Source organism: Artibeus jamaicensis, unplaced genomic scaffold (genome assembly GCF_021234435.1).
Source record: "Artibeus jamaicensis isolate MK-2021 breed Jamaican fruit bat unplaced genomic scaffold, CSHL_Jam_final scaffold_612, whole genome shotgun sequence".
NCBI classification, from domain to species: domain Eukaryota; kingdom Metazoa; phylum Chordata; class Mammalia; order Chiroptera; family Phyllostomidae; genus Artibeus; species Artibeus jamaicensis.
Window position 1 is genome coordinate 9,478,470 of NW_026522049.1, and position 17,429 is coordinate 9,495,898.

General features: G+C 56.5%; 1 protein-coding gene across 4 annotated transcripts in view; it reads right to left on the reverse strand.

Annotated features, from left to right (window-relative positions):
• The window catches only part of IGF1R (insulin like growth factor 1 receptor), a 231,257-nt gene that overhangs the window by 22,106 nt on the left and 191,722 nt on the right, over nt 1-17,429 (reverse strand). For 2 of the 4 annotated variants that reach the window (XM_037145943.2, XM_037145946.2), the window contains exons 6-15: nt 13,962-14,176; nt 11,948-12,074; nt 10,113-10,351; nt 9,289-9,456; nt 8,927-9,182; nt 7,628-7,911; nt 6,840-6,976; nt 5,777-5,936; nt 2,238-2,340; nt 1,425-1,495 (exon numbers count right to left, since the gene is read on the reverse strand). In XM_037145943.2, the coding sequence (XP_037001838.2) occupies nt 1,425-1,495; nt 2,238-2,340; nt 5,777-5,936; nt 6,840-6,976; nt 7,628-7,911; nt 8,927-9,182; nt 9,289-9,456; nt 10,113-10,351; nt 11,948-12,074; nt 13,962-14,176 (1,760 nt within the window). The remainder of the gene's footprint in view (nt 1-1,424; nt 1,496-2,237; nt 2,341-5,776; nt 5,937-6,839; nt 6,977-7,627; nt 7,912-8,926; nt 9,183-9,288; nt 9,457-10,112; nt 10,352-11,947; nt 12,075-13,961; nt 14,177-17,429) is intronic. The other 2 variants (XM_037145944.2, XM_037145945.2) reach the window with 2 other exon arrangements.

Consider the following 17,429-nt stretch of genomic DNA (forward strand, 5'->3'; position numbering starts at 1 on the left):
CCAGAGGGCCCGGTGCTCCGGTCTCAGTGCTCTCTCTGCACTTCCCGGGCACTCTGCACTCAGAGCTCCGCGTGCCGCCTTGCCCGGCTTTCTGTCCGTGCACAGCAGGCCCTTTCCAGTGGCCTGAGTCCAACTGGCACAGACCAGGGTGGGGCCATGTGTTACCCCCACCCACCGCCTCCTGCAAAGCTCGTTAAGCATGTGATGATCCTTACCTCACTTAATTTCTTTTTTTAAAAGCTATTATTGATACAGTGGATAAAAAGCTTCTTGCTTCTTTTTTAGGGAAAAAGATTCTCAACATAAGAAACTTAAGTTTGGTGTGCATCTTTCCAGAACGTTTTATATGCTTTCCATGTGCATATACACACATGAGGGCATGGGGTGTGTGTGCACACACATGGACATATATCCATGTAAAGTGTGTCTTGACTGGTCTGACTGAGTGGGTTGGGCATCGTCCCACAAAGGTTCCAAAAGGTCGCCAATTGGATTCCCAGTCAGGGCACGTGCCTGGGTGGTGGGCCAGGTCCCTAGTTGGGGGTACGGGAAAGGCAACCAATTGATGTTTCCCTCTTTCTTCCTCCCTTCCCCTCTAAGAATAAATGAATAAAATGTTTTTAAAAATTACAACATTGTGAGACCTTCCTACGAACAGGAGTAACATGCTTATTATTCCACGCTTGATTCCCCTTCAGAGGAGGCAACCGTCTACCTTCTGGGACCAAAGGGGACAAAGCAGGGAGCCACTTAATGGTCCTGGTGTCACTGGACCCGATGGCCAATGCCCCACCCCGGCTCACTGTTCAAGATTTGCATTTAAGCACGCTAGGGCTAAAAAAAAAAGAAAGAAAGAGAAAAAAACATCGAGTACAACCCAAGTCAGACCCTCTCAGCCACCTGGGTACATGGCCCTCATGAGTCACTACCAAGGGGACCGTGACTGGGTTGTGAAGGTGTGAATCCTCAGCCCCCAGGAGGGAAGGAACAGAAAAACTTGGAGGTACAAAAATGCAGGGAAGCCATAGCGATCAAAGACAAGCAGGACAAGATGACGCGCAGACTGAGCTGGATCAAGAGAAGGTCTGTTTTGTCAGCAGCAGCGTAGCCTCCGCCGGGATGTCAACAGTTTCACAGCTTTTCTCACTCTAGCATAAAATTCCAAGCCATTAAACAGACTGAGGACTGTGCCGGCCGCAGTCAGCTCTGCTGCCTGATTCTCCTCGGCCACCCCAAGCCGTCCAGGATTTTTGAGATATTCAGGGAAGTGCTAAAAACTTCGATTTCAAAAAAAAAAAAAAAAAAAAAGTGCTAACGAAGACAGCTCTGAAGCCAGAGGTACCTGGAAATAACACAAACCCCTCCTCCTGAATTAGCAACACTCCCTGACCTGGGGCCGCCACGCAGAGAGCGGAGAGGCTTACCGTCCGCCGCGCTGAAATATTCTGGGTTCACGGAAGCGTAGAGAACGCCATTCCCCAGCCTGCTGTTGCTCCTGTCAGAAAGGATACAGCGTAGACTTTTAAAAAATGCCAGAAGAAACAAAAATAAAAAATCCATCTGTGCACATTCCTGTACATACTCGCATCTTTCTCAAGTCAGTTTTATCTATTCTGTTTTGCTACGTATCAGGAGAAGGGGAGTGAGCAGACCCCGGTGTCCCCAGCCGTCAGCGACACCCGCTCAGGCCCAGGGGCTGGCAGACAGTTGCTATCATGTCTTTTGGCTTCTTCAGTGGCCTCGGAATAGAGCTTTTTAAGAAACATTCATCTCTTTACTTCATTGGAAATGAAAACCGTTGCTGGGTCAGCAGGGTTAAGAGATCGAGCTTGGGGAAGCCTCGCATAGCAGCAGCGTCCGTGTGCCGGAGCCGCCGGGGAGGGGACGATGGCACCCCCCCCCCCCAGAAGGGTGTCCTTGCTGAACCATCGGGAAACGTTCTCAGTTCCTACGAAGAACACTTGATTGGAAAATCAGGTTTTCCGATCCATAAACTAGGCATTTTCCTGTGTAACTGCGCACCCAGGATTTTGTGCGCACCATGCACGGGGTTATTGCACCCCACGGTATATAATCGCTACACCCGTGTATCATGCACTTCCTTATTATTCCCTCAAAAACTTGGGCAAAAAAGTGTGCATTATATACATGGAAAAATACAGGATTTCCTCGAGAAGCTGCCCTTGGCCCAGGGCCACGCCGTCACACCGCCCGCCCCCAGGCGCGCCGCCACTCACCGCTTCCTGTGGAAGACGTACAGCATGATCACCAGCCCGCCCACGATGAGCAGCACGGCGACCGGCAGCGCGATGATCAGGTGCATGAAGTTCTCGTACGTGGCTGCGGGAAAGCAAGGGGGCAGCAAGGTGAGCGAGCCCCGCGCTTCCTTGAGCTGGAAGGGGGGGGGGAACCCCTGAACGTTCCTCCTCTGCCCTGCCGTGCACTGCGGGTTCTGAAGGCAAACGGCATGGGAAACGCGAGCAAACACAGGGAGCTGTGGGCAGGGACGGCCAGTGTGTGCAGACTGCAGAGCATGCGCGTCCTTCCTGTCGAAGATCGGTGTTTTCTGAAGTAACAGTTCACGTGACGGGCTCGAGGAGGACAGTCTTTGCCTGCACTGTAACGACTGTGCCGAAAAGGCACACATTTGCTGCAATAAATGCCCAGAGACGCGTACACAGGCAGGGCTTACACCGGGCTGACTTTCATGTATCTAAAGACAGAGCCACAGAAAATGAAAAATAATAGCTGGCCGGCACCCTCGCCAGAGTCACTCTGAATTCTCCCCAAATGGCAGGGTCTAGTCATGGGTCGGAGAGAGCCCAGTGCTCACAGCAGCCCGGCTTGTGCCTGTCCCTGGCACCTGTGTGACAGATGTCTGACTGCACATGGGGACACTGACCCACACCCCTGGAAACACTGCCGGGTGCAGGAAGCCAATGCATCCGGGGTGCAGAGAGGACAGGGGAGGAGAAGAGAGTCGGGCGGATATTCGGGCGCAGAGGACAGACTGGGAGCAGTAAGGAGGGAAGGCGGGTCAGCGCCCTGGGGCCTCGTCCACACTAAGCAGCCGGAACTTCTTCCTGCAGGTTACAAGGAGCTAGGGGGTGCCCTCAACCCCCCAAGAACTGTGCCCCAGGACGGCCTGGAGGGAGCAGGAGGGGACCCGGGCATGGTCTGTGTTACCCGGCCCGGCCCTCACAAACCAACCACGGCCTTCCCACAAACGGAGGATGCTCGGAGGCGGCCTGCCCTCCCCTGGGTCACACGGGCCACTGGCAGCGTGACTCCTAGACTGAAACGCAGCTTCCTGTACCCACTGTGCGCACACTCCCCACGCAGTGAGCGCCCTGCAGGCTCTGAGCTAGGGTGGTGGTGGTGGCCGATGCTGCAGTCCAGAGTTCTTTTTGTCTTTACGAGAGGGAGAGAAACATCCATGTGTGGCTGGCTCCTGAGTGCCCCCTACTGGGGACCTGGCCACAACCCAGGCATGTGCCCTGGCTGAGAAGCAAACCAGCAACCCTTTGGTTCGCAGGCTGACACTCAATCCAGTGAGCCACACCAGCCAGAGCTCCAGAATTCTTTAAAGGGAGAAATCGAGGAGCCAGGTCTGAATGAGAAGTTGGGGGACTGGGAGGGTCCTGGCCTGCGCGCGATGCAGACCAAGGGGGCACTGGCTGAGCTTGGAACAAAGAACAGAGGTGTACTGGGGGTAGCAAGTGTGACTTTGGTTTTGTGCACAGGGACTGGGAGGTGCCTGTGGGACACGCGGGTGGAGCTGCGTCCGTGGGGACGTTGTGGGGCCTCACCGGGGGCCTAGCTGCGCTCACCAATAAAGATCTCCCTCCCCACTAAAAACCATGACTGTCACTATTCTTTAAGGTCTCTTAAAGCTATTTTAATTTTTACATCAAAGACGTGTTTATCAAACAGCTCTCAGAAACGGATGCAGGCTCCTTTCCTTTGAAATTCCTGAGACTGCTTGCAAGTGATCACTGCCTTCGGGAAGCCTGTGGAGTCTGTTCTTTCTGCCCCCGGGGACTGTTTTTTAGTTGGTGTCATCCATGCCACCGGTCAGGCTGCTGCATCATGTTCCTTTCAAGTCTCACGTTTCCTTGGGGACATGGAGAAACCAGAGCACATCCAGGAACAGACGAAACGATTCAGCTACTAGCAAATGGGCCTGTGGTGCTGGGCTGTGAGAAGACCAAGATCACTGAGTCTGGAGAAGGAGAGTCTGAAGAGGTATCCAGGGGAGTCGAGCACATGAAGGGCTCCTGAAAGGGCTGTTGCTGCCAGAAAGCTTTCCAAGTTTCTGATAAACAGCAGCAGACGAGGCGGAGAGGGTCTTGTGGGACACGGGAAGGCAGGCGTGCAGACTTAGTGGCCCTGCGGTATGTGCCCAGTTCTGCTGGGAAAGTTCTACCAGCGGGGCTCGTGGGTGCACATGGGGCGGCAGTGGCTGCCAGGGGCATGTCGTCTCTGCAGAGAAGCCAAGGCCACTGTTTCCAAGACCACTGCCAGATGGCAGACCCCAGCCCCAGGCTCTGTCCCCAAGGGATGGATGCAGACAGGAGAGGAAAGAGGAGGAAGCGGGCCACCACTCTGGAGAGGGTCCCAGGAAGGCAGTGAAGGAGCCGGCGCTGCAACGGGGGGGCCCAGGATAACTGGCCAGAGCAGGGCACGGGGTCTCTGCGGGGACTGCGTTAGCTGACGGCCTATCTGCTTCGGCACTTATTTACCCCTGAAACCTGACCCAGCAATTTCGTTTCCCCGGTTGGTCACTCTTACGACATGTCACTGTTGGGCTTGAAAATGGCCTGTGCACCTTTGACTGCCAGGAGCCAACCAGGGGGCGGGCTGCTGGGTCAGCCGGGTCCTGAATTGGAAAATGGCACCAGGAGGGACCGGGGCGCAAGGGACGGCCACCAGGCCCCTAAGCCACACCGCTGGGCCAGGAGGGGCTACTCCCTCTTGTGGGAGAAGCAGCCAGAAATGGCATTTACCAAATTTGACCCCACTCTCTGGACACAAAATACTCTAAAAAACTGGGTTTCTAATAAGAAACAGTGGAAAGTCAGTGTGGAACTAATAAGGGACAGGTGTGTCACGAAACAAAAGACTGAATTTTCTCAGCCAAGCGAGAAGGCCCTTTAGTGGCTTATACACTTTCCCAAATTCAGTTTCAGTATCTGAAATCCTCACACAGAACGGCCTTCCAGGGATTCTGTCTCGTCTGTGGTCTGAGCATCGGCTCCAGATATGGCGAGCCCGTGGGGGTTCAATCACATGGGCACTTTCAGCGCGCACCTGTGATTTACTAATGGGCGGTGTGGGGACACTGTCACAGCCTGCGGTGCCGTCACAGAGACTCCGGCCCTGGAGCAGATGGCCCACAGGGTTCTGTCACCCTCAGGAGCCAAAGCCTGGGACCTGAGCCCTAACCAGCCCCTCTGCGGAGGCAGGAGGCGGACGGGCAATTCACTGCTTTTTGAAACGCTTCAGACACACACCAAGCTGAGAGCAAAGTCCTCTTGCTGACTCCCTGCAAAGGGGTGCTCAGGTCTCCCCATCCAGTGGTAGGGGCCCCAAGTGCAGCAGCTCCATAGCCCAAGTTCAGCGTGTTAAGAGGAGTGTGACCCTCCTGAAAGCCAGCCAACTCGGCCCCAGTGGAAAACCAGAGAACAGAAGGGCCAGGACAGGCCAGCCTTCCCCAGCCCCGGCCCACGCCACGTCCACTTTCCCAGACAAGTAAGGCTTCCCCCGCAAGCCTTACTTTTGGCCTGGACGTAGAAGAACACGGGCTCCGTCCACGAGCCGTTGCCAGACAGAGAGGTGGCCTGGATCCGGGCCGTGTAGTTCCCCGGGTTGAGCCGGTTCAGCTTGGCCCCTCCGTACTTCCTGTACTCCTGCCGGGGCACACACTCCCGCTGATCCTGCGGGGGCGAGACACACGGGTCAGCTTCCCACAAACACACGCGAGCCAGTGACTGGCGTGGCCCCGCCGCGCACCTCCCTCCTGACAGGGAGCCCGACTCACAGAGAGAGGGACGAAACCAAGCCTTACGGGGCAGACCCTCAGGGGCCCAAGCACACCCGGGTTCTAGCCCACAGGGGCCAACACCAGGCCCAAGAGCTGAATCCGGCCTCCCCCTGGTTTTACCCGGCCTGGAACCTTGTTTCTACACAGTGGCAGCAAAGAGCTCTTGCTCAACTGTTAAGGCCTGGATACATTCATAGTCCTAAAAGTACATTCGGCCCTTTGAAAGCAACCGTGAGGCTGATGTGGCCCCCAGGGACAATGAGTTTGATGCCCCTGTTCTAACTACATGTGGTTTGTTTTCTTTTGTGACCAAAAATAGCTCCAGAAAGATTAAAAGTTATTAAGACCAATCTAGCCTATACCAAAGAATCACTCTGTGCAACGGTTTCTTGAGGGTGACAAGCCCGGCCCCTGGCACGGTCCACACCTTTCTCAAAGACGTGGAGCTGGAAGAAAGACCCACTGGGGTGTCCAAGCTTTTGGCGTCTCTGGGCCCCACTGGAAGAAGAGCTGTCTTGGGTCCCACAGTAAATGCACAAACACTAACAAAAACTGACGAGCAAAGGAAAGGTTTCAAGTAGCTTTATGGTTTTGTGTGGGGCGGCATTCATAGCCATCCTGGGCCGCGCGTGGCCTGTGGGCCTGAGGCTGAACACCCCTGAACCCTCACCGGCTCAGCTCTCACTTCCCTGCTGGAAGTCTCCGCTCACCGGGAGGTGGCCCACGCTGCACTGGGACCTGCGCCATCAAGGGCAGTGGACACACGCCCAGACACGGACCGCCGACCCCATCTCACCTCGACCTGCGAGCCGTACTTTATCTCGTACATCAGGATCAGCCCGTTGGGATTCTCAGGCTCCGGCCACTTTAAAAAGATGGAGTTCTCGGGCCTCGGCTCCCAGGTCACGGGCCCAGGAATGTCGTCTGCGCCTTCTGTGGGGCAATATAAACACACAATAGAGTTGGCCTGGGGTCCCCCGGCAGGGGCACCAGCACTGGGCTGGCCTCCAAGCACCCTCCCCCGACCCAGGACCAAGGACAGTGACCCTACAAAGCCCCTGAGAGCTGGTGGCTGCCACACAGCAGGGGTTTTTGGAGTTGGAGTGATGAAATGTCCTGTAAGTGTCCAGAAGCCCCACGGAGGCATGTCCTGCTGTCCCCAGCAGGAAAGAGAGCCGGCACTTCCCCCATCCCTCAAGATGGTGGATGGCTGTCTGAGTGACAGGTACCTGTAACTCGCAAGGGGACAGTGGAGACCAAACTGGCAGGCCCTAAGGCTACTCCAGGAGTTGACCTTGAGGACTGAGGGTCACTCTGAATCAAGGCGGCTCACTGCAGACTTCACTGAATCTGTGAGAACTCACAAGGGACTGGGCACATTTTCTACAAGGAAAAGGACCACGGACATGTGTGCTGTGAACCAAGTTGGAGAAGGAAACTTGACCTTGGAGCAAGCTTCCTGCTCTTGAAACTTTATATGGAGAGACCAGGATGCGAGTGAGGTCTCCATGAGTGGACTGCACACCCTCGGAGCTGCTGGTCTGCCAGGCTACCTATTCTTTAATCGGCTGGATCACACCATACCTGCAGGCATAGTCCTCGCAAAGACAAAGTTGGAGGCACTGCAGCCCAGCTTCTCGGCCTCATGGTTGCAGCTGTGGATGTCGATGCGGTACAGGGTGAAAGGCCGGAGGTTGGAAATGACAGTTCTCTCCTTGTTGTCCACTCTGGTCTCGAAGAACGGGTACTCGGTCTCCAGCTCCTCCAGGTCTGTGATGTTGTAGGCCTCCGTCACCGTGCTGTTCCGGATCCGGCTGGACATGGTGGTGTTGGCAATTTGCGAGACGTCTCTCCGCTTCCTTTCAGGTCTGCAAGGGAGAGACAAACTTGGCTTGTGCATGCCTCCACCTTCTCTGTCTCGTGTGTGACTCATTCAGAGTAACGGAGAGAAGAGAAACACCTTAACCTTGGAACAGAAGCAGCTACTCAGCCCTCTTGGCTAAGAACCAACAAACGGTAAGGGGACCGCCTTCTTCACTACTTACCTGGCTCTCTCTCCTCCCCACACCTCCGACTCAGCACCCAGACTGCACCCAGGCTCCCAGGGCACTTCCGCCAGCGTGTGTCTAATGGTAGCATCCTGGGGTCGAATCGGGACTGTGCCACCTGGCCCACAGACCTCATGGTCAAGCACCAAAGGGCACCAGCCTGCTGGTCACACAGATTTACCAGGCGGTGAGGTGTGTGGCATCAGCTCAGAGAGACGGGCAGGGTGGTGTCAGAGGCTTGTGGCAGTGGCTTCTTTGACCCCCTCTGACTATGGGGAAAAGCACAGATGCCAGCAGGGAGCATGGTCCGCACCCTGGACCCTCCCCTCTGTAGTTCCTGCTGACCCCTCCCCTCCGAGGCCCCAGGGTTTGTATTTTTCACAGCCCCCTCTTTGCCTCCTGCGGCCTCCCCAAGGCCCACCCCTGTTAGGGGCAGGGTCGCTCTCGTGGATTTGACCCAGGCCTGGAATGACGGCTCCAAAAACAAGGCCAGTGAAAGGGGCTGCATAAAGTCACTGCAGGGAGCCAGTCCCCACCCAAAAGGCAGAAGAGGTGGTCAGAGAAGCTGGAAGGGTGACCCTTCTGAGGGCTGTGTGGCTGAGAGGCAGCTGCTGGGGCCCCACAGCACGAACCCTGAGCCCCCTTTCCTTTGGGGCTCCCCGGGTTCTGGAGGAGCCCCACCCAGCTGAGCTGATGGTATATTATTCCTCCCTCCTCCACAGCGACGTGGTTCCACCCTGAAGCTGCTGAGCTGAAACTCCCAGGATGAAGACGCAGCAACAGAACCCGCCCCAGAGCCCCAGCCCGGATGCGTTTCCACAGACGCCACGGGCACCTGGGCACGAAGATAGAGTTGTGCAGGAAGTTCTCAAAGACTTTGCGGTACTCGGCCTCCTCCTTCTCGGCCTGCTTCTCCGCCTCAGTCTTGGGACAGGCGCAGCAAGGCCCCTTCTCCCCCCCACACACTTCAGTCTTCGGGTTCTCTGTCACCTCCTCGATGTCGATGGTGCCGTCGGCGTACTTCCGGACGGGGATTTTGTCTGCTTGGAGAAGAGAGGCCCCACGAGAGTGGGGATGAAGGCCCAGCTCTCCTGCAGATAGGGGACGGGGTGCCGGGGACCAGACGGGGCTGTGAGCCGTCCAGGGTCTGCAGCCTGTGTCCCGTCAGGGCGTGGCCCCCACACCTGCCCGCCTTACCTTTGGAGCAGTAATTGTGCCTATACAGGTAGCCGTCCTGGGGCTGCTGCTGCCACCTGACGATGTAGTAGCTCAGGTTGCCGTTGGGCAGGGACGGCGGGTTCCACTTCACTATCAGCTGCGAAGAGGAGTTCGATGCCGAGAGGACATCCAGGGGGATGGAAGGGACTAGAAGGGGGGACGAGAGACACTTCAGGAAACGGAACGGACCCAGGACCCAGGTACTCAAGGAGAACCGACCAGAAGCCCACAGTTCGGCCTGGGTGGGAAGACAGCGGGGAGCCTCGCCGTGGAGTGTGAATGGTGCGCATTCCACTGCCGACACCCGCCTTTGTGAAACCCATTTCCAGGCGATCTCGGTGACAACAAACACGACTGAGCTGTGCAGGGCACCCCAGGGTGAGGGGGGTGACTCCCCTGGACGGCTAATTCGAACACTGCAGTTTTCTCATCTGGCACAACTGCCGTTCTGTGGGCAGTCACCTCCCGCGAGTGGTCAACTGAGCGCTGTGCTTTGCAGCTCAGATTTCTGAGTCTCTGATTCAAATGGCAAGAAGCCACAATGAAAGGGAGGAGTCAAAAGGGCTGCAGAGAGACAGACAGACAAAGGCAGACAGACAGAGAGAAACAGAGACAGGCAGGTAGCGTGAGAGAGACAGAGAGAGACAGGAAGACAGAGACAGACAGAGAGAGAGCATGACAGACAGACAGAGAGAGAGCATGACAGACAGAGAGGAAGAGAGAGACACAGAGAGAGGGGGGGGGGGCGTGCGAACCCGCTGCAGCGGAAAGGCTGGGGCGACCGGACAGCGGCGCGCCGCTACCTGAGGCGTTGGTGCGGATGTACAGGATCTCGCTCTTGGCCCCACGGATGTGGTCGTTCTCCACCATGGTGAGGGTCACGGCCTTCACGTACACCGCGTACTGCGTCCAGGGCTTCAGCCCGTGCAGCAAGATGCCCGGCTCCATGTCCTTGTTGGAGGGGAGGTCCACGTCCACCATGTTCCAGCTGTTGGAGCCACACGCGTCCTGACCATCGTACTCCGTCACGTTTTTAAAGGGTCTGCAAGATAAATGGGCGCAGCTCAGGGCCTGGGTTCAGGCTCTGACCTCGAGGCTCGCAGAAACCTTCCCCAGGGGCCTCGCACGTTCTGTAATGCAAATCCTAAATAAAAAAGTAATCCATCCCATTAAAAACATTTTGATCCTCCAAGGACATGCTTATTAATGTTAGAGAGAACGGACGGGGTGAGGAAGGAGGGAGAAACATTGATCAGCTACCTCCTGTACGCGCCCTGAGCAGGGATTGAACTCGCGGCCTTTTGGTGCACAGGACCATGGTCCAAGCAACTGAGCCACCTGGCCAGGGCTGCATTCCATCTTTTATGGACTAAAACAATTAAGCAACTGGACTCCAGGTGTTACCATGGTTACGTCGCACTACAGAACTGAATCTGCAGCTTCAGGAAGAGCGAGTTCTGCGGTTACTGGCATTTTTTTCACCATCACGGAAAAACAGGCATAGTCGTTTAATGCAAACCTCAGCTACTGATAAAGGATAACTTTTGGAGAACAGTGACTTTGCTACAGAAAAATAGCTTCTAAAGTACAGCTCCCCAAATCTAATTTGCTCACAAGCATTTCTGATTGTTTAAGTGTCTTCTAATACTCAAATACTTCGTTTCCTGATGGTCTCAGAAAGCATCATTGGCTCTTTGGTGAAATTCCCTCTGACACGGCTGAAGCCAGGGTAGGCTATCGAAGGGAATCGAGTGTTTGTACAAGTGCAGAGCTGAACTGGAATCAGCCCGCCATCCACTGAAAGGGCTGGACGGCCACTGGTCACTGCCATCATGGCTAAAGGCCACGCGCAACCACCGTATACAGGGACACATAAACATCTCAGGCTGTTGCTGTCACTGCTAGGACCATGCCCAGGGCCCTGGCCCCAGCAGAGGAAAGGGGACCAGGTCCTGCCATTGGTGGCTCTGGTCCGAGCTCTGGGGAAGCCAAGCAGCCAGGAACAGACCTGCAGCACCAACACGGGACCTGGGCCAGGACGGGGACTAAACAGACTGGGGAACCACCCAGGCAGGGGAGACAGAGAGAGGAAGAGGGACTGACAACTGCCATCTGGAGGGGTGAGTCACGGCTGCTCAGGCAGGCGGCTGTCACCTGAAGGCACCAGATGAGCCCCAACAGGTTCTGGGAAAAGGCACATAAGGTTCAAGACCTCTTCCTCTCCATTCTCCCTCAAGTGGAGGGCCCATGACCTCAGGAAGGTCCCATGGGTAAAGGGACAGCAGCCAGACATGAACCTTCCCCAACAGCCGCCTCCAAGGGAGCAGACCAGCCTGAAAGGTGTCCCTGGAGCAGGAGTCACTGGGCAGCAAAGTGACATTTCAACCCCATCCTCCATCCAGTTTATGGATATTTGGACTGACTGAATTCACTGAAAAACAAGCTTTTTCCTCTGGATTTATTTTATTCAACTGCCCCTCCCCACGGAAGCTAACATGTCCCCAATTGGAGCTGTCGGTGGCAGTGACAGACGCCACGTGTCCTCGGGGGAGGAGGACACTGAGGAGGGAGCGTGGATTTCCCCACCCACCGTCCCACCAACGGCACACGGCTGCCGCCAGGACCACGCAGGACTCACGCTTCCTTGTAGTAGACGGTGAAGCTGATGAGGTCCCTGTAGTCCGGGGGCCGGTACCGGTGCCATGTGATGATGATGCGGTTCTTCCACGTGTTGGTGGAGGTGAAGTGCAGCACGTCGCTCTCGCCTGGGGCCAGAGGCACATCCGTGAGTGACGGACAAGCACCCTGCTCCTGCCCGTGCCTGAGCAGTCAGCGGGCCTGCACTGTGCGTGCTCACCCAGTCCCTTTCTGGACCTCCCCGTGGCTTCCTTATTTCCACTGAGGACTGAGATATGGGGTGGGGCAGAAGCAGGTTTACGGTTGTAAGTGTGCAAAGCACAGTTTATTCTTGTACTATGACGTATTAGTCATTGTATTATTTTCCATCCAAACTGCAAACCTACTTCTGCCCCTCCCTGCATGTCACCACACGGAGCTCCCAGGGGCTCCTTCTTTCGTCTCGGTGCACTCGGCGTAGACGTGAACTTGCGTGTGACTCTTAACCTGAAGGAGAAGGCCCTCCTGACTGAGTGAGGTGCCTTACTTTCTGCTGATCCCTAAGCCCGGGCTCCCTCGGGGGCCTGGGCGGGTGAGGGCGGGCCTTGAAGCCGAGCTGACTCTGACACGTGATGGCCCCTGCTCTGCTCCTGTGCAGCCAGCAAAGACGGGGGACAGACCAGGCAAGCCGCCGAGGGGACCCTGCTTAGTACACACTTGGCGTCACCCTGGAGGGACACTAGAGTTCCTTGGAGGCCTCCAGCTAGCAGACCCAGGTCGGGGACACCTTAGGCACCGAGAAGGACAACTGCACCTCATGGAGTTCCCTGTGCTCTGTGTGAGGCGAGCCCTTGCTTTGTCTTGCTCCCGAGACCAGACTGAAACCCAGATGGGGACCAGAGTCAGGTGGATGACCTCCCCCTCCTGGGACCTGAAGCTCTCCCTGGAGGTGTCCTTTTCCCCCGTGTTTGCCTGAATCCCACACTCCAGCCCTAGCAGGAGCTAAAGGCAGTGAAAAACTAACAAAACAGGTGGGCTGGAGATGAGCAAACTGCCCCAGTTCCCGCTAAGGTGTTATGTAGGCAGAAAAGGGTTTTGTGTTTGAAGGACGGGAAACGGCTCCTGTACGCATGATGGGACAGGTGAGACGGCCGAGTCCGAGGAGGACAGCACTGACCCACTCCAACCGTGCACAGCGTCTGCGGGGGCCTGGCCGGCGGGCGGGGCAGGGGAGCGGGCGGAAGCGCGGGCTGGAAACACGCGTTCCAGCTGCGGGTCCGTTTCCTTCGCTCCGGAAACCCTTCCAGAGCAACCGAGTGTCTGCGAGGGAAGTCCAGACACCAGCCACACAGGCCCACGTCCAATGCGGGTCACTTTGCGGACCCTCCATCGTGTGAACCACTCGTTTTTCTCAGTACCCTTCCCCACTTAAAAGTTGAGGGTGGGGAGTGATAGAGGGTGAAGGGGGTCCATTAGCTGGTGGCAGAGATGGGTCGACTTGGGGTCGTGGGCACTCAGTGCGATGTATACATCACACAGGACAGAAGTGTGACACAGAATCTATGTGACCCTATTACCCAAGGTCACCCCAACAAATTGCAGAAGAGAACAAATGTTGAAGGGGGTGACAATGTCCTCCTTGAACCCGACCCAGCCCAGCGGCACAACTTCTCTGTAGCAGCGTCATGTCCAGGGCCGGATGGGAAGGAGAGGGAGGCCCCGCTCTGCCCTGAGACAGAACGTGGCGGGACCCCTGTGCACGCACAGTGAACCGAATGTCCTGTGGGCACTGCTTTGGGACCTCGGCACCAACCCACTGCCGGACGGTGAGCACTCCTCCCACACGGCCGCCAAGGAGGTTTACAGACACATGTCATCACGCGTCTGCCCCACCGCTGACTCTGAAGACGCACACATGCAAGTGAGGGCACGTGAGGAGCCTCGGGGTCCACCCAGGCAAAGCGAGGGGCACCGCAGACGCAGGCCCAGGCGGGCGCTGCCCTCCCACCGTGCCGGGGCCGCAGGTGTCCACTCACAGGAGGCTCTCTCTCCGTTGTTCCTGGTGTTTATGTCCCCTTTGCTCTGGCGCCCTTTGGTCCCCGTCACTTCCTCCATGCGGTAGATTTCGGAGACGCACAGCTTGGGATTGAAGGCGAAGTACATCTTGCCTGCTTTGATGGTCAGGTTGCGGTGGTCCCAGTCCCACAGCTGCTGCAGGTTCTGGTTATCAAGGACGTAGAAGGAGTAGTTCCTACAAGTACAGAGACCGGCATGAGCGTCCTCGACCCTCTGCCCACCGTCCACCCAGCCTGCTGGCCACCTCCCAGGACCTCCGTGAGGCTCCGGGCCATATGGCTTTTGCCAAGGGTGGGGCATCGCTGGAGGGAAGGTGGGTACCGGGCAGAACGGGGCAAAGGGAGAAAAAATTGGGACAACTGTAACAGCACAATCAATGAAATATATTTTGTAAAAAAGAATGGATAGTTACCCTTAACAATGGCAATAATAGGATTCAAGGGCAGCATGCTGAAATTGACAAGATGCTAATTCCATGACCTCTATTACCAACAAAGAATGCTTCTCACAGTCAAGGAGGTTACTCGAATTGTTCCCCAGAAATGCCTTTGGCTTTTTCTGTCCATGCAGAGCATGTTCAATGCACTGGAAATCCATCCACAGGAGAACAGATACGCTCTGCTACTCACTCGGAACGGCTTACACACCGGCTACCGGACACCTGCCGTTATCCTTGGGGCTCACCCCCATCCCTGCCGTTGGCAGTGTAGGATGGGGAAGGCCAGAGGCTAGGACAGGAGGCAGGCTCCCTCCTGCAGACTCACCCAGACCTGAAAAGCCTCAGCTTCCACCCCTGGAGAATATGGGAGCAGAGAAACCGTCCCCCACTGGGCAGCCCCCTGGGCCATCCACCCAGGTGAGAGTGACTCGGGATCCAACATGGTTTAGTGAGCTCGGAGCTGCTTTTCAGGGTCCTGGGAGCCATCCCTGGGGTTTCTGATTAGCAGGCCTTTATGAGCCAAGAATCTGCATTTCTCACCAGTGCCCAGGGGGTGCCGATGCTGTTGGTCCAAGGAACACTGGTGGAAAAGCACTGGTCTAACGGACACTGAGTGCTGGCGAGGGGCTGGAGGTCCAAAGGTGTCCACGTTAAATGTGGGTGCTGCCCCAGGGGGTGCACACAAAAGCAGCAGACCCACCGTCCACTGAAGGGAGAATGTGGGGACAGCTAGCAGTGGCTATGGCCATCTCCGGCTCCCAAGACAGAAGGCCACACCCCACAGCCGGGGAGGGGACAGAGCAGACAGCTGCAGCTTGGGGTCTGTAGAGAGACCCTGCAGCGCCGCAACCGCCCTTCTGAGTCCTCTGTGCAGGGGTGCGCTCCCCAACCTCGACCACTCCCTTCCCGGCCTGCTCCTCCCCGGCCTCAGCTTCTTTCTGGGCTCAGTCTCGCCCTCTCTCCAAAACTGAGTCTGGGAATGGGTGCAGCACTTGGAGCTATTTCTGAGGTTCACTCCTGATCCAAGCCACAACCATCAGAGAAGACGGGATCCCAGTCCTTCCCGTAGAGCCAGGACAGGGGCCCTCAGCTCCCCTTTGCCCTCGGGCTGTGTCCATGGGGCACTTGTCTGTGCCAGGTGAGGCTCCTCACTGACACCGCACCAGGACCGCTATAGGCCCCAGCCAGTCCTCAGCCTGGGTCTCACTCATTGGCACAAAAGCAAAAGTTACGGGCACAACACAGCCGAGCCGACGTGTGACGTTTCCCCGGGATTTCAGAGGTGGGGAGCAAGGCCGGACGAGGCCCTCAGTGCCTTCCGTGGCCTGCTGACTCACTTGTAGGACACCACCACGTACGAACAGGTGTCCTCTGAGCTCCTTGGTGTTTACAGTCCAAGACCCTGATGCCCAGGCCAAGCCACGGAAGGGAGGTGGTGTCCACCCCGCCAGCCCAAAGCCCGGCCCTGCACTCTGGGCCCTGCCTGCACACGTGTTGAGGGGTGCAGGTGGGAGCCAGTGAGCCAAGGGAGTCCAAAGGTGGCGCCTCAGATCACCAGCCAGGCCTCTCCCAGCCCACCCACCCATTCGTGGCCACCAATCAGGAGGCAAAACCTTGCAAGTTGGCCATCCTTTCCTTCTGGTAAGGTTCAATCCCCGATACATACACCATGTGTACAGGCAGAAAGTGCTGGGACATGGCCAGGTGACTGACATTCACCGTCCCTGGGACGGTCCCCACCTCTCCGTCACTGCCAGGTGCAGGCGATGCCACCGGAAGGCTGGGGCACTCAGGTCGTCACTCACACACACAAAGGCCACATGCACAGGTGGAAACAGATCCTATTTTAGGCCCCTCTTGCCCACGGAGTATTTCTGGGTCTGAAGGGCCCTGCTGGGCTAGGCTGCTCCCTGGTTTCTGAGTGGGCCCCACAGGGCAAAATCCCCTTGTCGGCCCACAGGTCTCTGGGCCAGGACTGAAGACCCCTGACCAGGTCCGACTGCTGTCTCCACCCGGGATGAGGCTCCTTTTCAGTAAACTGATTTCACCAGCAGGGAACAGAACCATGCTGAAAATACCTTCTAAACAAAACGCACTTCTCCCAACGGGAGGGAGCGTGCGTTCTAAATCAGGAGTTTGACACATGAGTGGCAGGCACAGGAAAATTCTGTGTATGTGATTAACTGCTTTGAAAAGCAAGATTATCTTTTTACAGTAAACACAAACATTTTTTACAGCTTGGAGAAGGCCGGGGGCCAGGATACGAGCAGCAATAAAACCCAGGCGTTACGGAGCCTGCCTGTGTGAGTAACAGGGAAAAATAAACCAGGAACCCTTGTTAAAGTAATAATCCAGGCATTCTTGAGCTGCCTGTCAACACAGGCTTGTTTTTCCACCCCGACTTCCCCAGCTTCCTCCCCTGATTAGAGGAGCATTAAGAGATAGCAAAGGCAGAGACTTGCCTGCATGCCTTTAACACACACACGTGCACACGCAGGCGCGTGCACGCACACTTTGATCTCCACGGTTTCCTAATGGAAGTGCCTGGTCAGTCAGTTACCCAGTAAGTGGGACCTCCTCACTGTGCCTAGGCTTACTGCCTTTACATCCAAGGAGTAGTTTTAAAAACCCAGTTACTGGTCTGTTTTTCTGTAGCATGCCCAGGCTCTGTGATGCCTGGGGTTTGGGGATGCCACCCCAGGCTGCTTCACACGAACGAGAGTTAAGTTCCTGTGGGGCATCGTGTCCCCGCTGTTGACGAGATGCCACAGAAGGAAAAGACCTGTTGGTCTCAGGACCTGTTGCACTGGGGTCTTGGCTCCCAGCCTTCCCCATGTTGCAGAAAAATGTGTGTTTCTGGATGGGGCAGGCCCCCTCTGGCACAACGCAGACAAACCGAGGCAGGCGGGGGCAGCTGGGTGTCTCCCTGAGGACATCTGTTTGTTATCTGCACCGATGCTCTGAATGCCCTGCACACTCGGCTGCTTCA